Source organism: Eptesicus fuscus, chromosome 10, assembly GCF_027574615.1.
Source record: "Eptesicus fuscus isolate TK198812 chromosome 10, DD_ASM_mEF_20220401, whole genome shotgun sequence".
Classification (NCBI taxonomy): domain Eukaryota; kingdom Metazoa; phylum Chordata; class Mammalia; order Chiroptera; family Vespertilionidae; genus Eptesicus; species Eptesicus fuscus.
In genome coordinates this window covers 97,831,651-97,856,346 of record NC_072482.1, presented here as the reverse complement: position 1 = coordinate 97,856,346, position 24,696 = coordinate 97,831,651, and the positions used below count along the sequence as shown (strand labels likewise).

Below are 24,696 nucleotides of genomic sequence, written 5' to 3'. Positions count from 1 at the left end.
TTTATATAGAACCAATGGCGGGAAGCATTATTTCAGAATAAATACAGGTTATTTCTGACAGCCACAAAAATCGGGCCCACTCAGCACACACAGTGAGGCTCTGAGGCTCCGCAGGGACAGGGTGCAACTCCGGGCAGGGGAGCCGGGGCAGAGCGCAGGTCAGTCAGAGGAAACAGGACTCGGCCGCCTCGAACCACGGATGTTTCCGTTTTAAATGTTCCACGAGCAGAGCGAGTGAGTGACAGGACGCCTTCTGCAGGGACAGCAGCCACAGTGGCCGAGCTGAGAAGGAGGGCCGGGGCGTGCAGACATGTGTCCCCACCGCCCCACCTGTGAGGAAAGGGTGACATTTCTCCAAGGCCAAGTTTACCTGTGGATACTGGTCAAAGCTTCAATTCAACGTCTGATCTTCGCAGTGGCCAGAATACTCAGGACACTGCTTTTCTTGGACTAGCCCTCTTTTTAGTTTATTTTTACTTCAAAATTGAACATTATTAAAAACAGTTTAATTGCTGGACTTCATGTCTCATCCAAGCGAGTTTACCAAGTCTCAGACTAACCTCTTCCAGCCCCCAACGCTGCGGCACACAAGCCCATTTGGCGCCTCGGGAGAGACGTGGATTTTTCCTAGACTAGGTTTTTATGGTTTCATTTTGTAATGTTTAACTACACGTTTGATGAAGAAACCACAAAACCTCATGAACCTATATGCAATAATGTCAGATGAAATTTGCTGATTTTGTCCAAGGCTTCAATATTGCCATATGATTTCAGTCAAAACCATGCAAATTGAGACAAATGCTGAAGTCGAGAACAAATGAAGGGTTTGGAGACCACACCATGTGAAGTGTGGGGTCACCCAGCGGCACCACCGGGACCACGAGGACACGGCTGTGCGGCAGCGCCTTCTGGAAAGGGGGCCGCTGCGGGGTTGCTGCTGTGCATGGAGACTACAGAAAACGGTGGTTTCCTAAATGTCCCGAGAAGCTGAGAAGCCAGCAAGCAGCATCTCCAGCCCCATGGAGTGGCTGGCGTGGCCTCTGAACAGCCGTCCCCTGGACCCCTGACCAGAGGACACTCTGCTAGCCTGGCTCCCTCAGAAGGGGGTGGGCGCTGGCCTGACCCGTGGCCACAGAGCCAGCAAGACAAAACACCCAGCCCCGTTTCCAACATCCTCGGAGGACCCTGTCCAATGCAGCAGCTTCATTAAAAGGTCGCCTTTCCTTAGGAAAACCTGTGCCCGTCTCTGCGAGGAAATGGACTTGGGTGAGAGTCTCCAAACGTCAGCCAGCGGGCATCTGTGCACATGGCCTCAGACCCCAGCTCAAGGCTGCTAAGAACAGGGCTGACAACCATGTGTGAGCGCCGCTGACACCGAGAAAGCTCAGCTCTGCCTTTACTGCTACTGCCAGCGAGGAGGGTGGGTTTAGACACGTTAGCGACTTAACAGGTTAGTAGATGTTCACCGACTGCCGTGATGAGGACGAGATTCTTCTCCTGATGCAGGGAGGGGCGTGGCCCAGGGAGCTTCTCTGCTGACCTTGGCTCTGATTTTGTTTGTTTGTTTTTTAATATCAGCCCAGTTAAACCACCAGGAACCCTTCCTGGGAGGCATCTTTTTCTCACACCTGGAACGGGGCTGAGAAGGCAGCCTCAGCCTCCCCATCACCACCTGGTAACACTCTTCCCTTAAGAGTATCAGTGGTCGGCCTCCAATTAAAAAATTCTCTCACCGCCCTGGCCGGTTTGGCTCAGTGGATAGAGCGTCGGCCTGTGGACTCAAGGGTCCCAGGTTCGATTCCGGTCAAGGGCATGTACCTTGGTTGCAGGCACATCCCCAAGTGGGGGGTCTGCAGGAGGCAGCTGATCGATGTTTCTCTCTCATGGATGTTTCTAACTCTCTATCCCTCCCTTCCTCTCTGTAAAAAAATCAATAAAATATATTTAAAAAAAATACTCTGTCACCTCGAGCATCTGTGAGGCATCCAACAGTGGCCAGTCATTCTGGAATAGTGGCTACTGTTTATTGAGAATATGCAACAGACCAGACCTTGTGAGCATCCGCTATCCTTCCAATAACATGGCGAGATGACGGGTCCGTGTTCACAGATGGCAAAATCATCCCGGGTCGCAGGCCATGCACAGGCATGCACAGGCATGCACAGGCATGCACAGCCACTGCTCAGCCCCAGACGGTCCCCAATCCTGCATCTGTCCCCTGGGTCAAATGTCTCCTCCTTAAATGTCTCTGCTTCCCTGTTTTCCATGAAAACGTGGTCCCAATAGTTGACCACTCACCTGCCTAGCCCCTCATTGAGCCTTCGGTTTTAGTTGAGGCTACTGCACTGGAACACCACAGCCTGGGGGCTCGTAACAGCAGACCTTTATCTTCCAGCCTGGAGGCTGCTAGTCCAAGGTCAAGGGGCCAACAGACTCAGGTGTGATGAGACCCCACTTCCTGCTTTTAGTGGCCATCTCTTCACTGTGTTCTCACCTGGCAGAAGGGGCAGGGAGCTCTCTGGGCTCCACCCTCGTGCCCTAATTACCTCCCAATACCTCACCTCCTCATACCATCACTTTGGAGGGTAGGATTTAACAGAGAAATTTGGGGGACACAAGCATTCTGTCAATAGCATCGTTTTTCCCTTATCCTGACACCTGCATGTCCCCGCCAGAAATGCAGCCACGCTGTCAGCGATGACAGTGACTCATATGCCTGCTCCTCACACGCATCTCTCCGCCATTCTAACCTTTCTTCCCAAACTTCACATTATCACAAGATTTCACCTGTGCTCTGTGGAGCCTTCATTTACTTTCTCATTCTGAACTGACTGCATTTTGTTTTCTTGAAATAGCCATTATGTATATTTATGGCACAAATAAAAAACCTAGACTTTCGAAAAATATGTCAGGCACATGTCCACTGTCCTAATAAATGTCAAAAAGAAAGAACAAAGAACAAGACACATGGTAATGTCACATCAGGACTGCAAAAGCGCTGGTCCAAAAATAGGTACCCGTCCTGTCTCGTCTCAACTTGTCTTTGTTACAAACACTGTTTTCAGAGCCTCCTGCCTGCCCTGCACTGACCACCTGGCTTCTTCCCGAAACGGAAACATCAAGTCGTACATGTGACTTCAGAGCTGCCTGCGATAGTAAACGAAATGGCCCCCGAGAGCAGAGCGAATGCAAACGCCGGGTGGAGGAAGTGTTCTCGCTGAATGTGTCACCGAGAGTGTGTTAACGTTTTAGACATCAAAACGTGAAAAATTAAAAGGCATGCTGAACTGCAGTCTAACTTTTATGAGTCAGTTCTTTAATAACCACAACCATAATAACTTACAGCGATGAGCACTTCTAACTGTGCCAGGCACGCTTCTGGGTTTAAACTATTTAATCTTTATTAAAGTTTCAATATTAAATTTTCAATTCCACTTATTGACAACTGAATCTTCACAACAGCCTCTGAGGCAGGCTCCGTTAAAACAAACGAACTCGGTTTTTCCTGGAGGCAGAAATTTGCTTGTGAGCGTTCTTTGGCCAAATCACTGCAGTGTTCCTCACATTGCACACCCAACACAAAAGACACATGTCCCGATTCCCACATTTTCCTCAGGACCACCCAAGACCCTCCCGCCTTTTGTTACCGAGTCACAGGGTTGACAGACAGAAACTTCCCAGAAAAGTGCACAGCATAGAATGCTTTTCGTTAAATTACTTCCTTGATTTTGCTAAAATCATCATGCCATCATAATCATTGTAAACAGTACAGAAACGTGCCCTCCCCCGAACTTAGGATGGAGAGAGAAGCCATGAAGACAGTTAATTTAAGTTCCCTTGGGAAAGGAACTCTGGCCGGGAAGGAGGAGGGGCCGGTGAAACCCACCCGGCTTCCTGCCCAGGCCCTTCGGCGCCTAACGCGGGTCTTTGCCATGACTTACGGGTACGCTTAGGAGAAACCAATGTTCGCTCGTTCATACAAAGGGCGGTGTCTGAACGCCTCCTGCACCTGCTTTTCTTCCCGTAACTCGTCTTCTGGGGCCACCGTGGGGTCCCGTCCAGGGAGAACGAGAAACACCAGCCACCTGCAGGCACAACCTCACGTCTGCCGCAGAGGCCCAGCGTCGCTCCCAACGCCCCGGCCTTGGCCTTGGAGGGGGTGAGGGGTTCACACTGCAGCCTCCTCCTGAGCTCCAGGCGCGGAAGGAGAGTCCCCGGGGACCCCAGGAACCCGTGGTTTCCATGCCAAAGCTCGCACCGCCTCCACCTCACCTGCTCGGACTCTGCAGGAGCCTGGAAGGTTCTGGAAGCCACAGTGGCTGAGAACCCCCGACTCCTCCAGAGGACACGTGAGCCCCCTCGTGGCGGCATCGACAGCACACACGTCCATCCACTATCCCCCTCTCCAGTCTGCACGGCTGGGTCCTCCTCAATGACAGACAGAATCCCCTCCACGACGTAACCCACGTGCAAACGCAACGGAAGCAAATGCGAAAGTCGCAGCCATCTAATAAGGCCCTTCGTGAAGCCACCCCTTCACATCGCGACGGGAAAAAGCAGCTTCTACCGTGACGGCGGTTCCTGACGCTCCCGCTGTCCCGCCCGCCCGCCGCAGGGGAACGCGGGCCGGTCCCAAAGCCCACGAACCGCTCAGAGGGACTCACCTCCGCGGCGAGTGCAGTCACCTCAGGTCTGGCCGGGAGGTCACGGATGCAGGGGCAGGTCCGGAGGAGCGGGCCCTCCTGCAGGGAAGGGCCCAGCACCCGCGCGTCCCAGCAGCTCCGCCAAGGGCCATGGGGTGACCCGGACACGCGGGGCAGGCGGTGGGCGAGCGCCCCCGAGGCCCGGTCCTGGCCCGGTCGCTCCAGGCGCTGACCTGCACTTGGAAAGCGGACCAGCACCGACGACTTCCACGCAGGACCGAGGGCCGCCCCTCGGCAGGCGGACGGAGGACCTTGCGGGTCAGGTGACGCCCCCGGGAGCACATTCTGGGAGTTGGCGGAATTTCCCAGCCACTCACTCCGCCCCCAGTAGCGTCCCGCGAGAACCTGAGGTACCGCGAGAGCTTCGGGCACCAGGAGAACTAACTGGAAGGAGCCGAGAACTGGAAGGCACGCGAGAACTGGAAGGCACGCGAGAACTGGAAGGCACCACGTGCCCAGGAGCTGCCGGAACAGTGCGGGTCTGCGGGGTGCGGACCGTCTTTCCCAGAATCGTCATCGGAAACCCGGAGAGCCCGGCCTGAGGCCTGCGTGCCTCAGTGGTTGCGCTTTGACCTTTGAACCAGGAGGTTGCGGTTCAGGGCATGCAGGAGGCAGCCAATCAACTCTCGCTCATTGATGTTCTGTCTCTCTCTCCCTCCCTCTGAAATCAATAAAAATATGTGTGTTTTTTTAAAGAATTATTACTGGCTGTACTTTAGCCTCCAGAATCCACAAAAAAACAAGGAAATGTGTTCCTCTTTCCTTCCTGCCCACGTCCCCCTCTCAGCCACTCGGGCCTCGGGTTCCATTTCTGCACATGGAGGATGGCCTGTTCCTGCCCCCTGACCTCCTGTCCCCTGACCTCCTGTCCTCTGTCCCCTGACCCCCTGACCTCTGTCCCCTGACCTCCTGTCCCCTGACCCCCTGTCCTCTGTCTCCTGACCTCCTGTCCCCTGACCTCATGTCTCCTGTCCCCTGACCTCCTGTCCCCTGACCTCCTGTCCTCTGTCTCCTGACCTCCTGTCCCCTGACCTCCTGTCCCCTGACCTCCTGTCCCCTGACCTCCTGTCCCCTGACCTCCTGTCTCCTGTCCCCTGACCTCCTGTTCCCTGACCTCCTGTCCCCTGACCTCCTGACCTCCTGTCCCCTGACCTCCTGACCCCTGGCCCACGGCAGCCCTCGGTACAGCACATGACACGTCAGTCCCCCCAGGGCCCCCAGCATCTCAGGTGTCTGTCTACGCGTTTGCACCTTCGTCTTCACACGTCTTCAGAACCAAGCAGAGAGGGACCAAGTTAGATGGGGCAACCTCTTCCAGTCACCGTTTTATGAATTATTTGTTTTACCTCATCGGAGGTTAGAAATAGTTGCCACGAAAAACTGCAAATGAATGGAATTTTCATTTCATACTTCATACGAATTTTAAAAATACTTTGTGAAATTTTCCAAAATAGCAATGAAAAAGAACAAGCCAAGTATCCTGCTTGCTCAGGGTGGGTCCCAGCGGCCTCTGCCCCAGCGCCTGACTGCGCCCCTGTGGCCACAGCGGCCTCTGAGGGCCCCTGTCCCGGCCGGTGCAGGAAGCCAGGTGAGGGCGCCGGGACAGCCGCGGTCCGGCCGGTCCAGCATGTGGTTCTCATTTGCCAAGGCTGAGAGGCCACACTGTTCTCGCCGCGGCCCCCAGGAAGGCCCCTCCCTGGAAAACCAAGGGACTCAGTGCGAGGCCGTGTCCTCAGGAGCTCTGGGCTCCCCAGCGAACAAAATGATGCATTCATTCAGCTCAGCTTGGCCGCCCGCGGCCACCGCTCTGCTCAGAACCGCTCTCACCACCTCGGTCCCATGAGGCCTCTCGGGTCAGGGCACCCAGGGCCTCCCAGGTCAGGGCACCAGTGCCAGTGAAAGGTGCACCCAAATTCTGGGGGAATCTTGATGTGCTAATAAAGTCAAGTATCCCCAGTTGCTGCCTAAACCGGTGCCTACCCGTGCATCCACACCGATGGCCGCAGAGAATGGCACCTACGGAGGCCGTCAGAACCACTGTCCAGTATTACAAGTGGGAGGTGTTGCCCTGACTTGGGCATCGTTCTGTGCACCTAAAGGCTCCATCTCCAGTAGGGCGTGTGCAGAAGGCAGCCGATCCATGTTCCACTTACATGGATATTTCTCGATCTCTCCCTCTCCCTTCCTCTCGCTCTAAAACTCAATAAAAATATCCCATATAATAAAAGGCTAATATGTAAATCAACCAAATGGTGGAACTACCGGTTGCTATGATGCGCACTGACCACCAGGGGGCAGATGCTCAATGCAGGAGCTGCCCCCTGTGGTCAGTGTGCTCCCACAGGGGGAGCCACTCAGCCAGAAGCCAGGCTCATAGCTGGCAAGCGCGGTGGCATGGCGGAAGACTCTTGCACCTCTGCGGCAGCGCTAAGGAGGAGCGAGCCTAAGCCGTCAGTCGGACATCCCCTGAGGACTCCCAGACTGTGAGAGGGCGCAGGCCTGCACTGGCTCTCGACTGAGTCTTTTCTGTCCTTTGCCATTTTTCTGAGATACGGAATTTGGGAATACTCTGTCTGTTACCATTTTGATTTTTAATTGAATTTATTGGGGGCGACATGGCTAGTCACATTATACAGGTTTCAAGTGTACCGTTCTAGGATGTATCATCTGTATATCGTGTTGCATGTTCACCACCCAAAGTCAAGTCTCCTTCCGTCTCTGAGTAGAACAGAAACAGAGACTTCTATGAGATCTGCTTTTGTTTCTTAGTATCAGTTAGTCTGCCCAGTGGATGTCCACATGCCCGGGGTCAGCGGGATTCACCCCCTCTGGTTCCTTGGGTTGGGGGGTTGGGGAGGGCAGTGAGGAGGCTCAGACCAGGAGGGGAACCTGCCTGGTTACCTGTGGGTGAGCGTGGGGGACGGGCTAAGGGTTAAACTCTCCTCCCTGTGGGCCCCACAGCCCCAGTCACCAGTCCATGGAGCCAACTCCTGTGTCTGACCCACGTCCCCTGCCTAGCTGGTCGGGGCTCTGATCCCTGGCAGAGAAGGGCCACCTGGTTGGGGCATCAGATGTCACTTTATCCCTCACAGGCTGAGAAGTGTGGCGACTCCTCACAAACGAAAGGCTGACCGAGGATGTGGCTGTGATTCTGGAATGCGGGTCCTGGTTGGTGGGCCAGGGCACCGTCTCCTGGTCGAAGGGGGCTGTCCCAGGAGCCTCCTGCGTGAGGCAGCCTCCCAGGCCCCGGCAACCACTGCTCTCTGAATACGGCCTGGGGGTAACTACGGAGCTTAGATGAAAACATGTAGATGAGAAAAAAATTTTAAGAAATTATTTTTTGCCGGCCTTTGAAATGAAAACATCTTGAGAATGATAAAGAAATTTACCAAAAAAATATGTAATTATTTATGAAATGTCATATTAACCAATGGAGTCCCTACAGTAGCTTTTAAAATCCCTGTCATGAAGCTCATTTTAATTCTATGTTAAACCCTATTTCTTTACCCTTTTCATAGATATATTGGGGGGGGGGGGGGCGTGCAGGAGAGACGTGGGAGGGAATAAAGCTAAGGGGGGGAGGGAATGCGGAGCAGAGCCAGCCGCTCTGAGATAAGAACTTGGCCGCCTGTGGCCCTCGAGCCAGGCGGGCACATTCCAGGGGGCACCTGGGCTCCGAGAAACACTATCTGGAGAGAAGGCAGATCCCTGTCAGCCCAGGTGGCCGCGCGTTAGCCCTGGGCCCACGGGGACACCTGCCACAGGCCCGTCCCCGGACAATGGGGCCATTGAGAGGTCTTGTCCGGACGGGTCAGTTCCTACAGGATGTGCGGGTTCAGTGTGTCCCCCTAGGGCACACGCCCACCGACTCCCAGGCCCTACATCAGCCACCTGGACACAGACTCACCGCAGAAAGAGGGGAGTTTTGGGATCTGTGTCTCTTTCTGACATGCAGACATGCGGCGTGAAGACAAGCATCGTGAAATCTGCTAGGGGCTTAGCTAACACTCTACGGTCAGCACTCAGCCCATCAGTGGCTCCCACTTTTCATTACTTTCAGCGTGTTTTACAAGCCGGCTCTATAAAACTGCGAGAGCACAGAAGTCGTGAGAAATGAAGAAAAGCAAAATAGGGAAGAAAATGCCTCATAAAAACCTCTTGGGAGACACGTGGGCTGAAGACTAATGCACGACGTAACCAGCATCAATAAAAGCTCTATCGATTCGCCCCTTTTTAGTAACCTGTTAACAATGAGAAAGGAAGTAGCACGATATCCCCATGTGGCCGGCGAGGGGCACGCAGGAAGCGCACGCTCATCCTCCCTCCGCGAGGACAGCCTGCCCTGCCCTGCCCTGCCCTGCCTTGCCCCCGCAGCAGGCTGCGTCTTTAAACCGCGAAAATAGGTCCTACGACGGTTATCATCTCCTGGTGGAAATGGCGGACATTTCCCTCTGTTTTCCTTGCTTTCTGGAAAAGTTAGAAAAGACCGTGTCTATAACCAGGGGACAAAAGCAGCGAATGTGACTTTACCTTCTGTCCACAAAGGCGGGTCCCGCAGGCAAGGGGCCCCCACCGACGCCCGCTGCTGTGCACGCGTTTGCAGAAACGGATGCTGCACGACAGCATCGCGTGTCCGGACACGGAACACCGGGCACACTTCTGCGTTCACCGTTAGTGAGCGGAGAAATGGAGAGAGGACTAGGCATTGTCCCCGAGGGCTCCAGATGTGCGAGAGGCCAGGGCACCGTGGCCTTCGGGAGATGGGAAATGAAGGAGCCAAGTGCCCGTCTCACGGGGTGGGGACAGACCCCGCCCGTGGGTGTTCCGGTTGGCTTCTCACAGGCACCCCGAGAGGACAGGAGGGGTGAGCATGCTGCCTCCTCCCTCTGCTGGGGATGCACTCACAGAGCCGCTGCGACCCCCAGGCCTTGGCTCCCAGCAGGTTCCCCCCCGCCCCGGCCCCCCGACTTCATTTTATCTGTCCCCCGACTTCATCACATCAGTCCCCTGACTTCATCACGTCTGTCCCTTTGTCTCGGCCACCGGGAAGCCCATGCGTTCATCCGGCTTTCTCCCTGGCGCAGGCCCGCCTGGTGGGCTCTGGTCACCACCGTCACCCTAAGCTTTCATTTTATCTCTTTAGGATGCACGTTCTCCTCCGCGGACTGCCCTCCACAGGAGATGGGTTTGTAAGCTCTGAAGCTGTTGTGCAGGGGGCTGCCACGGACTGAGGGGGAAACTGCCTTGGACGGAAGGGAAGGCAGCTCATAGATATTTATTAAACCTGAACTCCCCGACTCGGTTGTCGGGAAGTGACGGAGAGCCGGCCAGGCGCGTTTCGCTCCTCGCCTCCCAGCGCCCGTCACTGCTCCCGCTGCGGACCCTGTAAGGTTTCTCACGGGGACGCAGAAAGCGGTGCGAAGGCGGCACGTGTGTCCGCACACGGAACCCTCACGGCTCGCGCGGCCTGAGTTCAGAACCGCGGACCACGAGTCACGCTCCGAGCTCCCCGCGCCGCTGTTCGCCCGGCCGGGGTGGACGGAGTAAACGTCGCAGCCATTTTCCTCCCTAAATGTCTCCGCTGTGATTTAAGTGTTTGGATTGAGTAAGTCCTTGAACACATTTGGTTAATCGGAATCTCTCGGCCCCTTAATCTTTAAATGCAGCGGCTTTTAAAGGAAACCGGGGCTCATATGTTTCTAATTCCTCCGTTCTTACTGAAACGTATCTGAGCGTCGCTTTGTAATTCTTATCTGATGTCCCGACGCTTTTTGAACTGTTAACTGTTTTCTCAAAGTCAGGACCTTATGTTTGGAAAGACAATTAGCTCAAAACCCTCCATATTTCAAGTCCGAACGCACGAGGTTTGAAATGACTTTCGTACACGACCAAATGTTATTGTCTGCAAATGGCTGAGGATCACGTCCTTGGACCCGTGTGTCCCGGGGGCGGTCGGTAAGAAGCAGGAGGCTGGAGGAAGGGGGAGGTGTCCCAACTTCTGTGTTAAGACTGGCACGGAACCCAGGAACCCGGAGGTCACGGTTCCATTCCCAGTCAGGGCACATGCCTGGGCTGCAGACTCGATCCCCAGTAGGGGGCGTGCAGGAGGCGGCCGATAGATGATGTTTCTCTCTCATTGATGTTTCTAAACCTCTCTCTCTCTCTCTCTCTCTCCTCTCTCTCTCTCTCTCTCTTCCTTCTCTCTCTCTCTCTCTCTCTCCCTTCTCTCTCTCTCTTTCTCTCAAAATCAATAAAAAACATTTTTAAAAGTCTGGGACAGAGTTTGCATGAGCAGCAACGAGGCCAGACACGCTCCGGCCCCTCCCGGCCGCAGCCCCCGAGGTGGGCCAGGTCAGATGCCCTTCGCACCGAGTTTGAAGCAGAAACGCTGTTTTCCTGGAAGCGGGAGCTTGGGCCGGACAAAGGCGCTGACAGGCCAGCAGGGCGTGTTCTCTGCCCACATGCGGGACGAGGCGCCAGCGCGGGAGCGGAGCCGCGTGAAAGCCTTGCTCTCCACTTGCCCTTAAACTCCCAGGGCCCCCTGGGCTTAGCAGCAGGAAACTGATGTTCGCAGTCACACAGCCAGGGTCCCTCCCGGAGACGTCTGGGTGTCCCCCAGCGGAGTCACGAGGGCAACGCCACGCGGGACATGCCCAGGAGACGATGCATCGCGAGGTCGACCAGAAGTTTCCGTCAAGACGGTCTCGCAGCCCGGCCACATTCTCCAAGAAGCAGCCGACTCTTTGCAGCACTAACGTTTGACGTTTCAGGGGTACCGTTTCGTTTCCAAGTGACAATTAAAATTCTTGTGCAGGAACGAGCGGCAGGAGCCGGGCACACCTGGCGGGAGAGGCGCGAGGTCCCGGAGCAGCCGGGGGCTGTCCCGGTGAAACAGGAGACTGCGCAGCTGGGCCGAGCAGCCGTGTTTACAAAGCACTTACACGGGTCTATTTCAGTTCCCCGGGGCCCCGGCATCAATGGGGCTTTGAAAGGGCCTCTCAGATACACCGAGTCAGCGTTTGCAGGGCCCGGGGTCAGAGTGGAATTCTCGCTTTCTGAGGCCCCGCTGAGTGACTGTAAAATCGGCACTTAACCCTCTCACCCGCGGGTGCAACGCCAAGGACGCCCGTGGTCGTCCCTGAAACCGATGTACACACACAGCAGCCTGGGGTCTTCCCGTGTCCGACCACGGAGTCCACACGTGGTCCCGGGAGCAACGCGCCTGCTCTCGGCAGGTGAGCCTGTCTCAGAGGAGACCACCCCCAGATCGAGCTCGCCGGCGCTGATTGAAAGTGCATCCCGTTTAGAACCAAGTCAGAACCCCGTGGCTCTGGGCCAGAGCTCGTGAAAGCGCGGGGACTGCCAGCGCCCTCGAGGTAACCAGCTGGGTTTGTTCAAGCGTCTTCCCTTCCGAGTTTATTTACATGAACTTTCCTTTCATCGTCAACGTGCATTTCATCACAAGACGGGGTGCGGCCGCCACACCCCACGCTCCACAGATGCAGCTCTGCAAAACACGTGTGCTCCTACTTCCCGTTCGGGCATGAAAGACCGAAGAACGTGAAACAGAGCGTGTCCGCTTCGAATGTATTAAGTGCATATCTGTGTCACGGTAAGAGTATGCAAATGGAACAGTCAAAAGGAAAGGACTTCTGTTAACTAAGACATAACTAAAGGGAAAAACCTGTGAGAGGGAAACACAGGTCAATTTAACCACAGAAAGGTCTTCACTTGGCAGACAATTCTCTGGGGATCTGAGCTGTTGGAAACGGTAGCCAACGTGACTTAACTTAATGACATAATTGATATTTATTAAAAATATAATCTAGTCCGGCCGGCGTGGCTCAGTGGTTGGGTTGAGTGTCAACCTATGAACCAGGAAGTCAGGGTTCAATTCCCAGTCAGGGCACATGCCCGAGTTGTGGGCTCGATCCCCAGCGTGGGGCATGCAGGAGGCAGCCGATCCATGATTCTCTCTCATCATGGATGTTTCTATCTCTCTCTCCCTCTCCCTTCCTCTCTGAAATCAATCAAGCATATGTGTGTGTGTGTGTGTGTCTATACATACATATATATAATATGATCTATGTATGTTGTCTAGAAGTAGATACTTGGCACACGGCCTCAAACCTAAAAGAGGAAATGATGCACTCGTGTCAAAGTTACCAGCAAGGGGGTCCGCAGCCCTGAGGTCTGTCAGGAGTACGAACGGGCCCCACCACCGCGCAGCAGCAATGGGGACAAACACGCAAGAGCAGCACCTGCTCGCCGTGGTGGTTTCAGGCCCGGCGCGAAGACGTGAAATTGCTCAAAATTTGCCTGAAAGAATCAACATGACTGACAAATGTGGACCACCCCTGGGGTCAGAATAAAGCTGCCACCGGTTGGCTCTGCGGCCCCCGAGAATGACCTGGGGTCGGAGCTGCGCCTCGGAGCACAAGCCAGCATTCGTGTCCCGCTGCCCTCTGCAAGGCCTCCTCCCAGCGCTCCCAGCACCTTCGTCATCATTATTGTCCTTTCTCTGGAGCCTGTCTTGATCATGGTAGGATGATTTGATTTATTTTTGATTTATTTTTCAATATTTCACGTGGTAGACATATTTTCCAGGCCAATATATTTGGAAGAGTCAAACATATTTACAACTCAACCCGGAGAGGAAGAGAGAACGTGGAGGACATGCTCTTATGGCGAGCCCCACTATCACTTAGCTGCTCCTCGCGTCACGGGATCTCCATCCACCCACCGAACACGGCGTCCATGCCTCGCCCAGGCTTTATCGCGGGCTTTGGGGAAGAGGTGTGTTTAAGCCACAGGCGCTGCTCCAGGGACCTGACGGAATATATGTGCATATGCAGGAAGCATGACCCGCTTCCTCTATGTCTGAGACGGCACCCACACACGCATCCCCTTTTCTGCTTTCAGCCACACTCTACACATGGCTCTGCAGCCAAGACACTCGGGACACATGCATGTGCTGAGCTGCAGTGTGAGGAAGGAGTCAGTGAGCAGCACTCTGCACCCACGGCCGCCAGGGCCTCCGGGTGGGCGCACGCACTTCCTGCCCATGACTGGCTCTGGACCAGGTGACAAGCTCTGACCACACAGGTCACACGCGGAGGCTTGAGATATGCCTGTGCTGTGGGGCATGTCACCTGTGCTCAGGCACAGCCCGTGCAGAGACCACACCCAGACGACCCATTCATCTGAGAGGACGGGACAGAAGCAGACCTGTGCCCAGCCAGGCCCAGACCAGACCGACCAACCACATCAGCACACAGGCACGAACGAGAACAAGCACAAGTGGCTGGAAGCCATGGAGTTCGGGAAGGCTTATTCACAGCACTAAGTAAAAGATGGCTAATCCCACTCTAGAATGAAGAAATACCAAAAATAGCTAAATACCTAACCAATCAAAATGTTTTACAAATTTTGATCTATGTAGAGTGTGTGTTGTTAGGGAAGAAATATATAGTTATCACCATCATCACCATCACCAATTATTATCCTCACCATGATCATCACCATCATCATCACCATCACCATCACCATGATCATCACTGTCCTCATCACCATTACCATCATCATCACCACCATCATCACCATCACCATGATCATCACTGTCCTCATCACCATTACCATCATCATCACCACCATCATCACCATCACCATGATCATCACTGTCCTCATCACCATTACCATCATCATCACCACCATCATCACCATCACCATGATCATCACTGTCCTCATCACCATTACCATCATCATCACCATCACCATCATCACCATCACCATGATCATCACTGTCCTCATCACCATTACCATCATCATCACCACCATCATCACCATCACCATGATCATCACTGTCCTCATCACCATTACCATCATCATCACCATCATCACCATCACCATGATCATCACTGTCCTCATCACCATTACCATCATCATCACCATCACCACCATAATCATCACTGTCCCCATCACCATCACCATTATCACCATCACCACCATCAGCAACATCACCACCATCATTACATCATCACCACCATGATCATCACCATCCCCGTCACCATCACCACCATCATTATTATCCTCACCATCATCATCACCATCATCACATCACCATCACCATGATCATCACTGTCCTCGTCACCATCACCATCATCACCATCACCACCATCATTATTATCCTCACCATCATCATCATCATCATCACATCACCATCACCATGATCATCACTGTCCTCGTCACCATCACCATCCCCTTCATCATCATCATCACCATTTCCGTCACCACCGCCACTGCCATCTCAGCCGCGTGTAACGCTGCACACATCCTTGCTTCCTCTCGGAGCAGCTTTGCGCTGCACAATCTGCATGTCACTTGGCAGTCTATGATTGTGTCAGCCTTCCTACACACTGATTGCAAACATGCTGACTCCTGTCACCTGGACCGCTTCACAAAGGCCGGGTGGGATCCTGGCATGATTTATGAGCTGGTTGGGGCACTTGTAAATAATGTCCAACGTGGGGGTTTCTGACAAGGATGCAGGCTGCCTTTTAAGCAGGAGAAGGAGTGCGAGGGAGGACTCGGGAGGGAGGCCTCTGTCACTGAAGCCAGCTGCGCCGGGTACCTGAGGGAAACAGTGTTCTGCTTTAGATTTGAATCTTAATGCTTGGCAATGAGAACCATCTGCGCAGCCCGGCGCACTGGCTCCCCGCCCGCCCGGACCTCGCCGCCCGCCCTCCTTCTCTCCCCCGGCCCCCCCCCTCCTCCCGCTGGATGCCTGGACACAGGCTTGTAGCCTCCCGGACACAGACACGTTATCCCCTCCCATCTGCTCCGAACCCGGTCCCAGCCCCACCTCCCCGAGGCTGTCCTGACAGCTGTCTTTCCCCTAACCCCGCTTCCGGGATCATCCTTACTGCACACGACACGCTGAGATGGGTTTCACGGAGACCCCGCTCCTGGCAGCAGCACAGCGCGAGGGCCTGAGGGAGCCTGGCTCCAGGAGCGTCGCATGAGGCACAGCGTGGCGGCCGCCGCGGACACGGCACGTGGCACCACAGAAAGGAAACCCGGCCGTTCTCAGCACCAGGAACGCAGCTGCTCTCTGTCCCTGGAGGATGGACGGCACCTGAACTCATGGGAGTCGTTCCACAACAGCAGGCAGGCGCTACGCTGCGCACTGTGCTCTTAGACCGGGCAGTGTCAACCACGTCTCATACCACGGGACAGGAAGAGGACAGAGGCTCAGGAACGGCCCAAGTCTGACCAGGACGGGGCCCCGGGCCGGAGGTGGGAAGGGGCAGGCGTGAGGCCCGGAGTGTGTGACGCCGGGAACGGCACCGGCTTCCGTCAAAGTAAGAGCCTCTTCTGTTTCCTCTATGGTCCCGCAGCCGCGGGCAGCCCGGCAGTGTCACGGGCGGGGCTGGGACTCACCGAGCGCGGGGCTGTTTCGCACAATAAGGGCGCATCACGCACACGGACCCGAGCGCCTTCGCCCCAGGTGTGTCCCCGTCCACAGGGAACCGAAGCGGGAAAAGGTTCAGCAACCGCCCTCGTCACACCCCGTGGGGCGGAGCCAGACTCCAAAGCACTGGGCCCGGCCTCCTCCGTCCCCCCGAAGGGGACACCCAATTCAAGCAAGTGCCACCCTGTGCATTGAGCCGGAAAGAACAGAAGAGGACGGGCTCGATCGCATATTTTATTTCAATCGAAGAAAAAGGATTAAATTCAAAGTTGGGAAATAGAAAAGATTATCCAATAAGTTTGGGAGCGTAACTGTGTCCTTTGCGACGCTGATGGTTTAGTGGCTCCAGGTTCAGCTTTCGCTCTGCACGTTAGACAAGGAGAAGCCGCCGTCTCCACGCCGATTCACAGGGTCGGTGTCCGCCACGTGCTGGGGAGTGAGGCCCCCGGAGGTGTTTTCCCGACCACACGTCGGAGCCGAGCCAGCCTCCCGGCCGGTCACACGCAGCCCCCTGACCTCCCAGGGGCTGCAGAGCCGTGGCCGCTCCGTGCGGGGTCCAGCGGCCCCGGCTGGACAGGGGCCGGTTCAGTGGCTCTCCGTGTGAGCGTCAGTCCTGACCCGTCCCGCCCAAGTGCCCCAGAGGACTGGCCCAGTGACAAGTTCTCATGCCCTTGGGGCCTTCAGGAAAGAACGAGGAGGAAACGGAACCCGGGCCCAGCCCCCTGCCTGCCGAGGGCACACCACCCAGCGCCCAGCCGTCCCGGCTGCGCCTCCTTTAAGGAATGTCTGTCGGGAGCTGCTCAGGGACCGTTCACCTGCCAGGGGCCCCGGAGGGCAAGGCCAGGTGGAAGGGCAGAGGTGGGCAGATGGCAGTTTCGGCCTGATTCCAACTCCCCTCTGGCCTTGGACCCTGCCCGCCGGCTGGAGCCAGCGCGGAGGGCGGGGGGAGAGGGGGTCCCCAGCGTTGATTTCACTGCCTGAGGCCAACCTTGAGGTGGTCGGGGACCGTCCCCCAGATCCCATCATCCAGCTGTTGTGGCTGCCGACGTGACAGGAGCGAGACCTCGGGCAAGCAGAACAAAGGGAGCAGGTCCCAGAGACACGCAGCCCGGCACACGCCACCTGCACGCAAGGCTGGCAGCTGACCGCACACCTTACAGACCGAAGGTGAGCTCCCACAGGGACCCCAAGCTGCCAATGCAGCGGGTCTCAGAGCAGCGGCCCGAGGAAGCCGAGTGCCAGGGAGCACCCATCCCGTGCCAGGGAGGAGCCACGGGCCGCAGCCGCTGTGCCCGAGCCGCCAGCCTCCACACGGACACCATGCGGCCCGGAGAGCAAGTGGAAACCCGCCCCGAACAGCGCCACCCAGTGCAGACGTCCAAGGTCAAAGGGGACACATACATTGTATGTGACGAATCTGCCGAAGCCGGCCCCGCCCTTTTCACAGATGAAAGCAGTCCGTTTAAATATCTCCTTTCTACAAAGTGAATTTACATTTAAAGTACAAAGTGCAAATACTATGGGTTTTGTTTCTGTTTTTTAATTGCGTTTGGTGAGGGAGCCTCCCACACGTCTCAGGCGCCTCGGCCGCCGTCTCTTATCCTCGGTTCCTGGGCTGGAAAGGAGACGAGAAAGATGGCGTGAGAACTTCGCATCCCTCGGCCGTGACAAGGGCCTGCCTTCCGGGAAGGAAACAATCCTGTCTGCTGACAACTAGGGGAAAGCGATCTTTTAAACGGTGTGGTTTTGGCTGCGACGATCCTATATAATAAGACCCTAATATGCAAATCGACCGAACGGCAGAACGACCAATCGCTATGATTCGCGCTGACCACCAGGGGGCAGATGCTCAACGCAGGAGCTGCCCCCTGGTGGTCAGTGCGCTCCCACCGGGGGAGCGCCGCTCAGCCAGAAGTCGGGCTCACAGCTGGCGAGCGCAGCGGTGGTGATGGGAGCCTCTCCCGCCTCCGAGGAAGCACTAAGGAGCCGCGAGCAGGTGGGCGGTAAGGAACGAGGGATCCCGGACTGCGAGAGGGATGTCCGCCTGCCGGCTTAGGTCTGATCCCTGGGGGATTGGGCCTAAGCTGGCAGGCAGACATCCCCCAAGGGGTCCCGGACCTTGAGAGGGTGCAAGCTGGGCTAAGGGACCCCCCCCACCCCCTGGTGCATGAATTTCATGCACCGGGCCTCTAATTAATACAATGAGGACCTTCTGGACACTTACCTTCTACCACTGTCCTCCCCTCAATGATCCAAATTTACCTTCCAAATTTACAGAACCTTAATTTTTATTGCCTGTAAGTACACCAGCATGTCGTTGAGGTTAAAACAGAGTCACACTCACCTGTCTATTAGCAGTGCTCTCCGCAGTACCTTTGGGGGCTGTTGGGAGGGAAGCACAAAGACGATTTTAACAGCCGCACACTCTTCCTCGGGTGAACGGCTCAGGGTCCCCTTCAGGGAGGGACAGGGTCACGTTCAGATGATCCCAACAACCGCGAACGTGTTTCCATGGCAACGCTGAGCCCACAGGCGAGGAGTGTGGGTCCCAGGATCCTGCTGTGAACATCTCCTAACAGGACGCGGGCCCTCCCCAACCTCAGGGCCGTGCATGGCCCCGAACCCCCCAACGCCGTCCGCGAAGGCCAGGCCTCGTCCCCGTTTCCCAGGCGTTCCCTCCCCGGCGTGGGTTTTGCCTATTTCCTGTCGTTTTGCCAATTTTCAGAGCAGGGAGCACTCAGCCAATCAGTAGACAGAGGGCAGCGTTTTCACCCACAAGGCCTTGATTGACTGCTGCCTTCTGGCTACGAGGTTTAAAAAAGGACCGAGGAAAGAGCAGAGGCCTTGCGTTTCCAAACCCCTTCTCCTCCCGCGGACGTGCAGAAACACAATCACAGGTAAAGTCGAAACACCAAGGCACTGAGTAAATTACAAAAACACTGAATGCATAACTAGTCGGTAAATGGGCTGTTTTTTTCAATTGTGGGTTTGAGTGATTCGGGAACTGGGGTAATTGTAACCACTTGGCTTTCTCTGGAATGACGACTTTACTGAAAACGTGGGGCCACTGGTTCCAATTTAAAGAACGTTAGTGATCCTTGCAATCCAGTCTAAGCCGGTTCAGCTGCTCAACAATTGCCGCCTTTTGCTTGGTTTCTTTTATGACACGTATCAGTGTCCCTGGTACTTGGAAGTAACAACAGTAAGAGTTAATCCTCTCAAGTGCTGAGAAGGAAAAGAGCACCTTGCAGTGTAGATGGAAAAGGTAAATTTCATTAAAGACTCCGGGAGCAGCCAGGCCGGTGTGCCTCAGGGGCTGGGTCACAGTTTGATTCTGGGTCAGGGCACAGGCCCGGGTGGCAGGCTGGATCCCCAGTGTGGGGCGTGCAGGAGGCAGCTGATCAGTGATTCTCTCTCATCATTGGTGTTTCTACCCCTCTCTTCCTCTCCCTTCCTCTCTAAAATCAATAAGAATATATTTTAAAAGAGTCTTAGGTAAAGTTTAATGGCTCATTATTAAAAAAGAAAAGAAAAGAAAGACACCTGTTGCAATATCTCATTCAAGGCATAGCAGTGAAAATCACCATTTAAAATGTACAGCCCTAGCCGGTTTGGCTCAGTGGATAGGGCGTCGGCTTGCGGGCTAAAGGGTCCTAGATTCTATTCCGGTAGGGGGCGTGCAGGAGGCAGCTGGTCAATAATTCTCTCATCTCCCTCTCCCTTCCTCTCTGAAATCAATGAAAATATTATTTTAAGAAAATTAAAATAGAAGAAAATGTACAAAGAGCAGGGAAATAAAGTTGTCCGTGAGGTCTTCCAATGGAACAGAATGTCCATGATCACAATCGGCCTGAAGCAAGGCACATCGACTGAGAGAGAAAGCTGTTCCCAGCCCCCCGGCCCCCGGCCCCCCGGCCAGCCCCCGGCCCCAGAACAGCCCGGTCGGGAGAGCTGATGTCATCGGGATCGGATGACCCTGATTGCTTCCAGGTGACCTGGCGGCGACGCCCGTGAGGCAGCTTGCCTGGAAGCGATGCAGCTCGCATGGCAATTGGGTTGAAAAGACAATTTGGTCTAAACTGGATAATTCCTGATTGCTGCGTCTCTCTGTAATGGTCACTTTGGGGAATCACGAGGGCATGATGTAATCTTTTGTGACTTTCCCCGAATTCCTCAGAAATATGCTCTTTTTTGGCTGTATCATTTCCTAATCGTCTGTAGTTAATTTTTTTTTGCTTTTGCATTTTTTATCATAGTGAAAGTTTACATCAAACTTTCCAATAATTTATCTCTGTTGCAGTAACTGAAATGCAAAATCTTGTGTCGTTGCTTAAAATCCGTGTGATTCGAGGGCTCTAATTAGAGAGCCCTTGCCGGCCTGGCTCAGGGGTTGGAGCGTCTGCCCACACATCGAAGAGTCCAGGTTCGATTCCCGGTCAAGGCCGGGACCTGGGTTGCAGGTTTGATCCCGTTGTGTGGAAGGCAACCAATCAAGGTGTCTCTCTCACATCAATGTTTCTCGCTCTCTCTCTCTCCCCTCCCCCCCCCCCACCGTTCCTTCTTTCCTCTCTCTCTCTCTGAAAATCAATGGAAAAGAAAACATCCTTGGGTGAGAATTAAATAAACAAACAACAAATACACGTGATTAGAAAGCGAATGTGTGGAGCCCGTTTGTAGTGGGAGTCAGCGTGGACGTGGGGGGACGAGTAGGGGTCTGGGGCTGCTGGTGTCTGAGAAGAAGTAGGTCACGCGTTGTTGATGTTCTTTATTTGCTGCCTCGCATTTTTAGAATAAAAAACTGCACTCGTACGTCTGAGCAAACGTGAAGGGAACGAAAGAAATCGGTACCAGTTTGGACACTTAGAAAATCCCAAGTAGACCTCCCCTGAATATTTAGGCTTTTCTGACTTTTCTCAGATTCAAGTTGCACAGGGTGGGAAACATAACTGATCCTCAAACTGAAAAAAAAAAACACAGGGAAAAAAATGGGGAAATTCTGCAGGGAAAATACACGGCTCCAGAGATAACAAATCACGCATCCCAGGGCCCGATGCTCGTTTTTGACAAAACACCCACGTCAGCTCATTTGGGCGGGGAAGGTCCTAGAGCAGTGGCCGGCAAACTGCGGCTCTCGAGCCACATGCGGCTCTTTGGCCCCTTGAGTGTGGCTCTTCCACAAAATACCACGTGCGGGCGCGCACGGTACAGTGAAACTTCGTGGCCCACGCGCAGGAGTCGGTTTTCGGCTCTCAGAAGAAATTTCAATCGTACTGTTGATATTTGGCTCTGTGGACCGATGAGTTTGCCGACCACTGCCCTAGCGGGTCCTCTCAGTTCCCAACAAGAGAGTAAAACTCAGACACATCAGCTCATCCCCGGCCCTGGGTACCCCCTGCAGGGACTGCCGTTCCTAGGGAGCGACCCTGCTGTGCTCCTCGGGCACCCCTCTTCCCAGTCAGGTTGGCGCTCCCACCCTGCCGGCCCCTCGGGGTGTCAGGATGCACCCCTGAAGCGAGAGAACACGCCGGCGCCCCTGCAGGGCTCTCCCGTTCGGGCGAATGGTTCCGGGATCTGACCCCACACATCGCGGCCCACACCTCGGGACAGTCGGCCGCCACAGGGGGACGAGGAAGGACTTGTCCTCAGACCCCCTCCCCCCGGGCCCTGCCGTTCCGAGGGTGCGTCCCTGCTCCGCGGACAGACGGCCTTCACCTGGACCTCGGGCCCGGGGGCGGGGGGGGCGGGCGGGCTTACTGTGCCGCTTCCTGCTGCCGGCCTTGCGCTCCTCCTTGGTCACGCCCAGGCAGCCCATCAGCTCGAGCAGGGACAGGGCCTTGTCGTTGTTGAGGTCGCAGTACTCCACGAACTTCTTCACGCACTTCTTGGGCTTGGACTTCTTCCGAAGGAACCGCTTGAAGGGCTTCAGCTCCTTCTTGCCGACGTCCCCGCTGGCGTTCTTGTCCAGCAGCTTGAAATACCAGTGGACCACTCTCTCCTCCAGCGTGTGGCTGGGGTCGGGCTCGGACAGCCTGGAGGAGCACACGGGAGGGGGGTCGGGGCGCCCGCCGCGCCGCCCGCCGCCCTCGTCCCCCTCCCTGTGCCATCCCGGCCCTGATGCCGAGCCTGCCTGGAAGTGCCACTCGATGGGACCTGGATTTAAAAATAATTTAGGGAGCCCTGGACAGTGTGGCTCAGCTGGTTGGGCATCATCCCGTGCACCAAAAGGTTGCCAGTTCGATTCCGGGTCAGAGCACATGCCCAGGTTGCAGGCTCGATCACCAGTAGGGGGCGTGCAGGAGGCAGCCCATTGATGTTTCTCTCTGGTCTATGTTTCTCTCTCCCACTCCCTCTCCCTCTCCCTCTCCCTCTCCCTCCCTCTCCCTCCCTCTCCCTCCCTCTCCCTCTCCTCTCCCTCTCCCTCTCCCTCTCCCTCTCCCTCTCTCTCTCTTTTTCTCTCTCTCTCTCCTTCTCCCTCTCTAAAAATAATAATTTGGAGAAAGGGATTTAGCAAAAATGTTTCAAGTTGTTTTAAAAATTGCAAATGACATTGTGAATGTGTGCGTGCCAACCATGCACCTGGCGTTGGCCACGTCCTGGAGGACAGAGCGCCCTCGTCCCCGGTTCCGTGCTCCGCGGACGTGGCAGGTCAGGCCACACGTGAAGGACCCGCTGCATACCCTGGGGCCCGAGGTTCTCGCCTCCGTTCAATGTGGCTCATTATCATATCACGTATGTCACAGGGACCATGAAAGGTACAAGTCAGAACGTAACTTGAAGTGGTAACCGGATGCTCTCCCTGAATCAAAAAGATTCTGTACTGGAAGACGTGAACGAGGAGAGCTCCTCGGGAGGCCTGGACTCGAGTCAGGGCCGGACACGTCCCAGGTGTTCAAGACGGCCTTGTCGCCCTGCCCGGTGTGGCCCAGGGGATGGAGCGCCGGACTGAAGGGTCTTGGGTTTGATTCTCTCTGCTCATTGATGTTTCCATCTCTCCCTCTCCCTTCCTCTCTAAAATCAATAAAAATAAAAATATATTAAAAAATAATGTTTCTTAAAATGAGGAGGTCACTGCAGATTCCCAGGGGGATCCGAGGCTTGAAAGGCCACACCCAGGAGGTACTGGGAGCCACCCTCACACTGGCCATAGTGGCCGGAGGAGGAGGAGAAAGAGGAAGAGGAGGGGAGAAGGAAGAGGAGGAGGAGGAGGAGGGAGAAGGAAGAGGAGGAGGAGGAGGGGAAGGAGGAGGAGGAGGAGGTGAAGGAAGAGGAGGAAGAGGAGGAGGGGAAGGAAGAGGAGGAGGAGGAGGAGGAGGAGGAGGAGGAGGAGGAGGAGGAAGAGGAGGAGGAGGAGGAAGAAGGAGGAGGAGGAGGAAGAAGAGAAAGAGGAGGAGGAGGGGAAGGAAGAGGAAGAGGAGGAGGGGAAGGAAGAAGAGGAGGAGGAGGAAGAGGAGGAGGAGGAGGAGGAAGAAGAGAAAGAGGAGGAGAAGGAGGAGGAAGAGGAGGAGGAGGAGGAGGAGGAGGAGGAGGAGGAGGAGGAGGAGGAGAAAGAGGAGAAGGAGGAGGAGGAGGAGGGGAAGGAGGAGGAAGAGGAGAAGGAGGAGGAGGAGGGGAAGAAAGAGGAGGAGGAGGAGGAGGGACGACCTTCAGGACGTGAGAAGCCCGGGGTGCCTCCTGGGCACGGAGAGAACGTGTCCAGTTCCACAGTCAGGTTCACACCGTGTCAGGGAGCTAACCACGGAGCTGTGCGCTTGGAAACAGTTCAGACGGTACATTTACGTGACGTATGTGTTTTCCCACAAGAAATCCATAATATTGTGAGAACTTGAACGTGCACATTTTTACACACAGTACTTAACATCCAGTCCGCTGCTGTGAAAGGCAATTCCGAAGCACAAAGCCACTAAACCAGACCCGTCCCCTCCTCTCCCTTCTCCCCTCTCCCTCCCACCGCCCGAGGGGACCACGGAAAATCCCCCGGGTCTGGCCGCTCCCCAACAGGAAAACCTCCTCAGCAGCTTAATCACATGACCAAGGCCCTGAAGGAGTCACCTCCAACCCCTTGAAGCCCTTTCCCGTTCGGGGGGAGAGGGGGCCCCTCTCGTGCCCGCCCGCCGGCTCCCAGGTGAGTGGCCGGCTCTCCCAGTTGAGGGCTGGACGTGGACGAGCGGGTCAGTTTCCTCGGTTGCCGGGCTCCCTCCCAGCACCGCTCCGTGTCCCGGGCAACGCACCTGCCGGAGGAGGAGGGGTCGGAGACGGCGTGCACCATGTCGGTGGACAGTGCGTCCAGAACGCTCGTTAGGAACTCATTCTTTTTGGCACCGGGACAACCTGAAACAAGGAGGACGCACGTTTTTTCACATTCACAGAACTCAGAGCTCACAGAGCTCACAGGCCTTTCCCGTGGCGGAGAGAAGCGTTGCTTTCATCCGAGAGGGCGTGTTGGGCTCATGGGATCACTCACAAGAGGCACCAACGGACGCTTGTAAACACCCGCGGAACTGGGTTTCCTGTCACCCTTATTCG

General features: G+C 55.4%; 1 protein-coding gene across 2 annotated transcripts in view; it reads right to left on the bottom strand.

The window, feature by feature from the left end:
• Window positions 1-16,449: 16,449 nt before the first annotated feature.
• SMOC2 (SPARC related modular calcium binding 2) overlaps window positions 16,450-24,696 on the bottom strand; it is a 76,787-nt gene continuing 68,540 nt past the window's right edge. For both annotated transcript variants that reach the window (XM_054722501.1, XM_054722502.1), the window contains exons 10-13: window positions 24,402-24,501; window positions 21,928-22,202; window positions 18,518-18,555; window positions 16,450-17,788 (exon numbers count right to left, since the gene is read on the bottom strand). In XM_054722501.1, coding sequence (XP_054578476.1) covers window positions 17,771-17,788; window positions 18,518-18,555; window positions 21,928-22,202; window positions 24,402-24,501 — 431 coding nt within the window. In that variant the 3' untranslated portion in view covers window positions 16,450-17,770. The remainder of the gene's footprint in view (window positions 17,789-18,517; window positions 18,556-21,927; window positions 22,203-24,401; window positions 24,502-24,696) is intronic.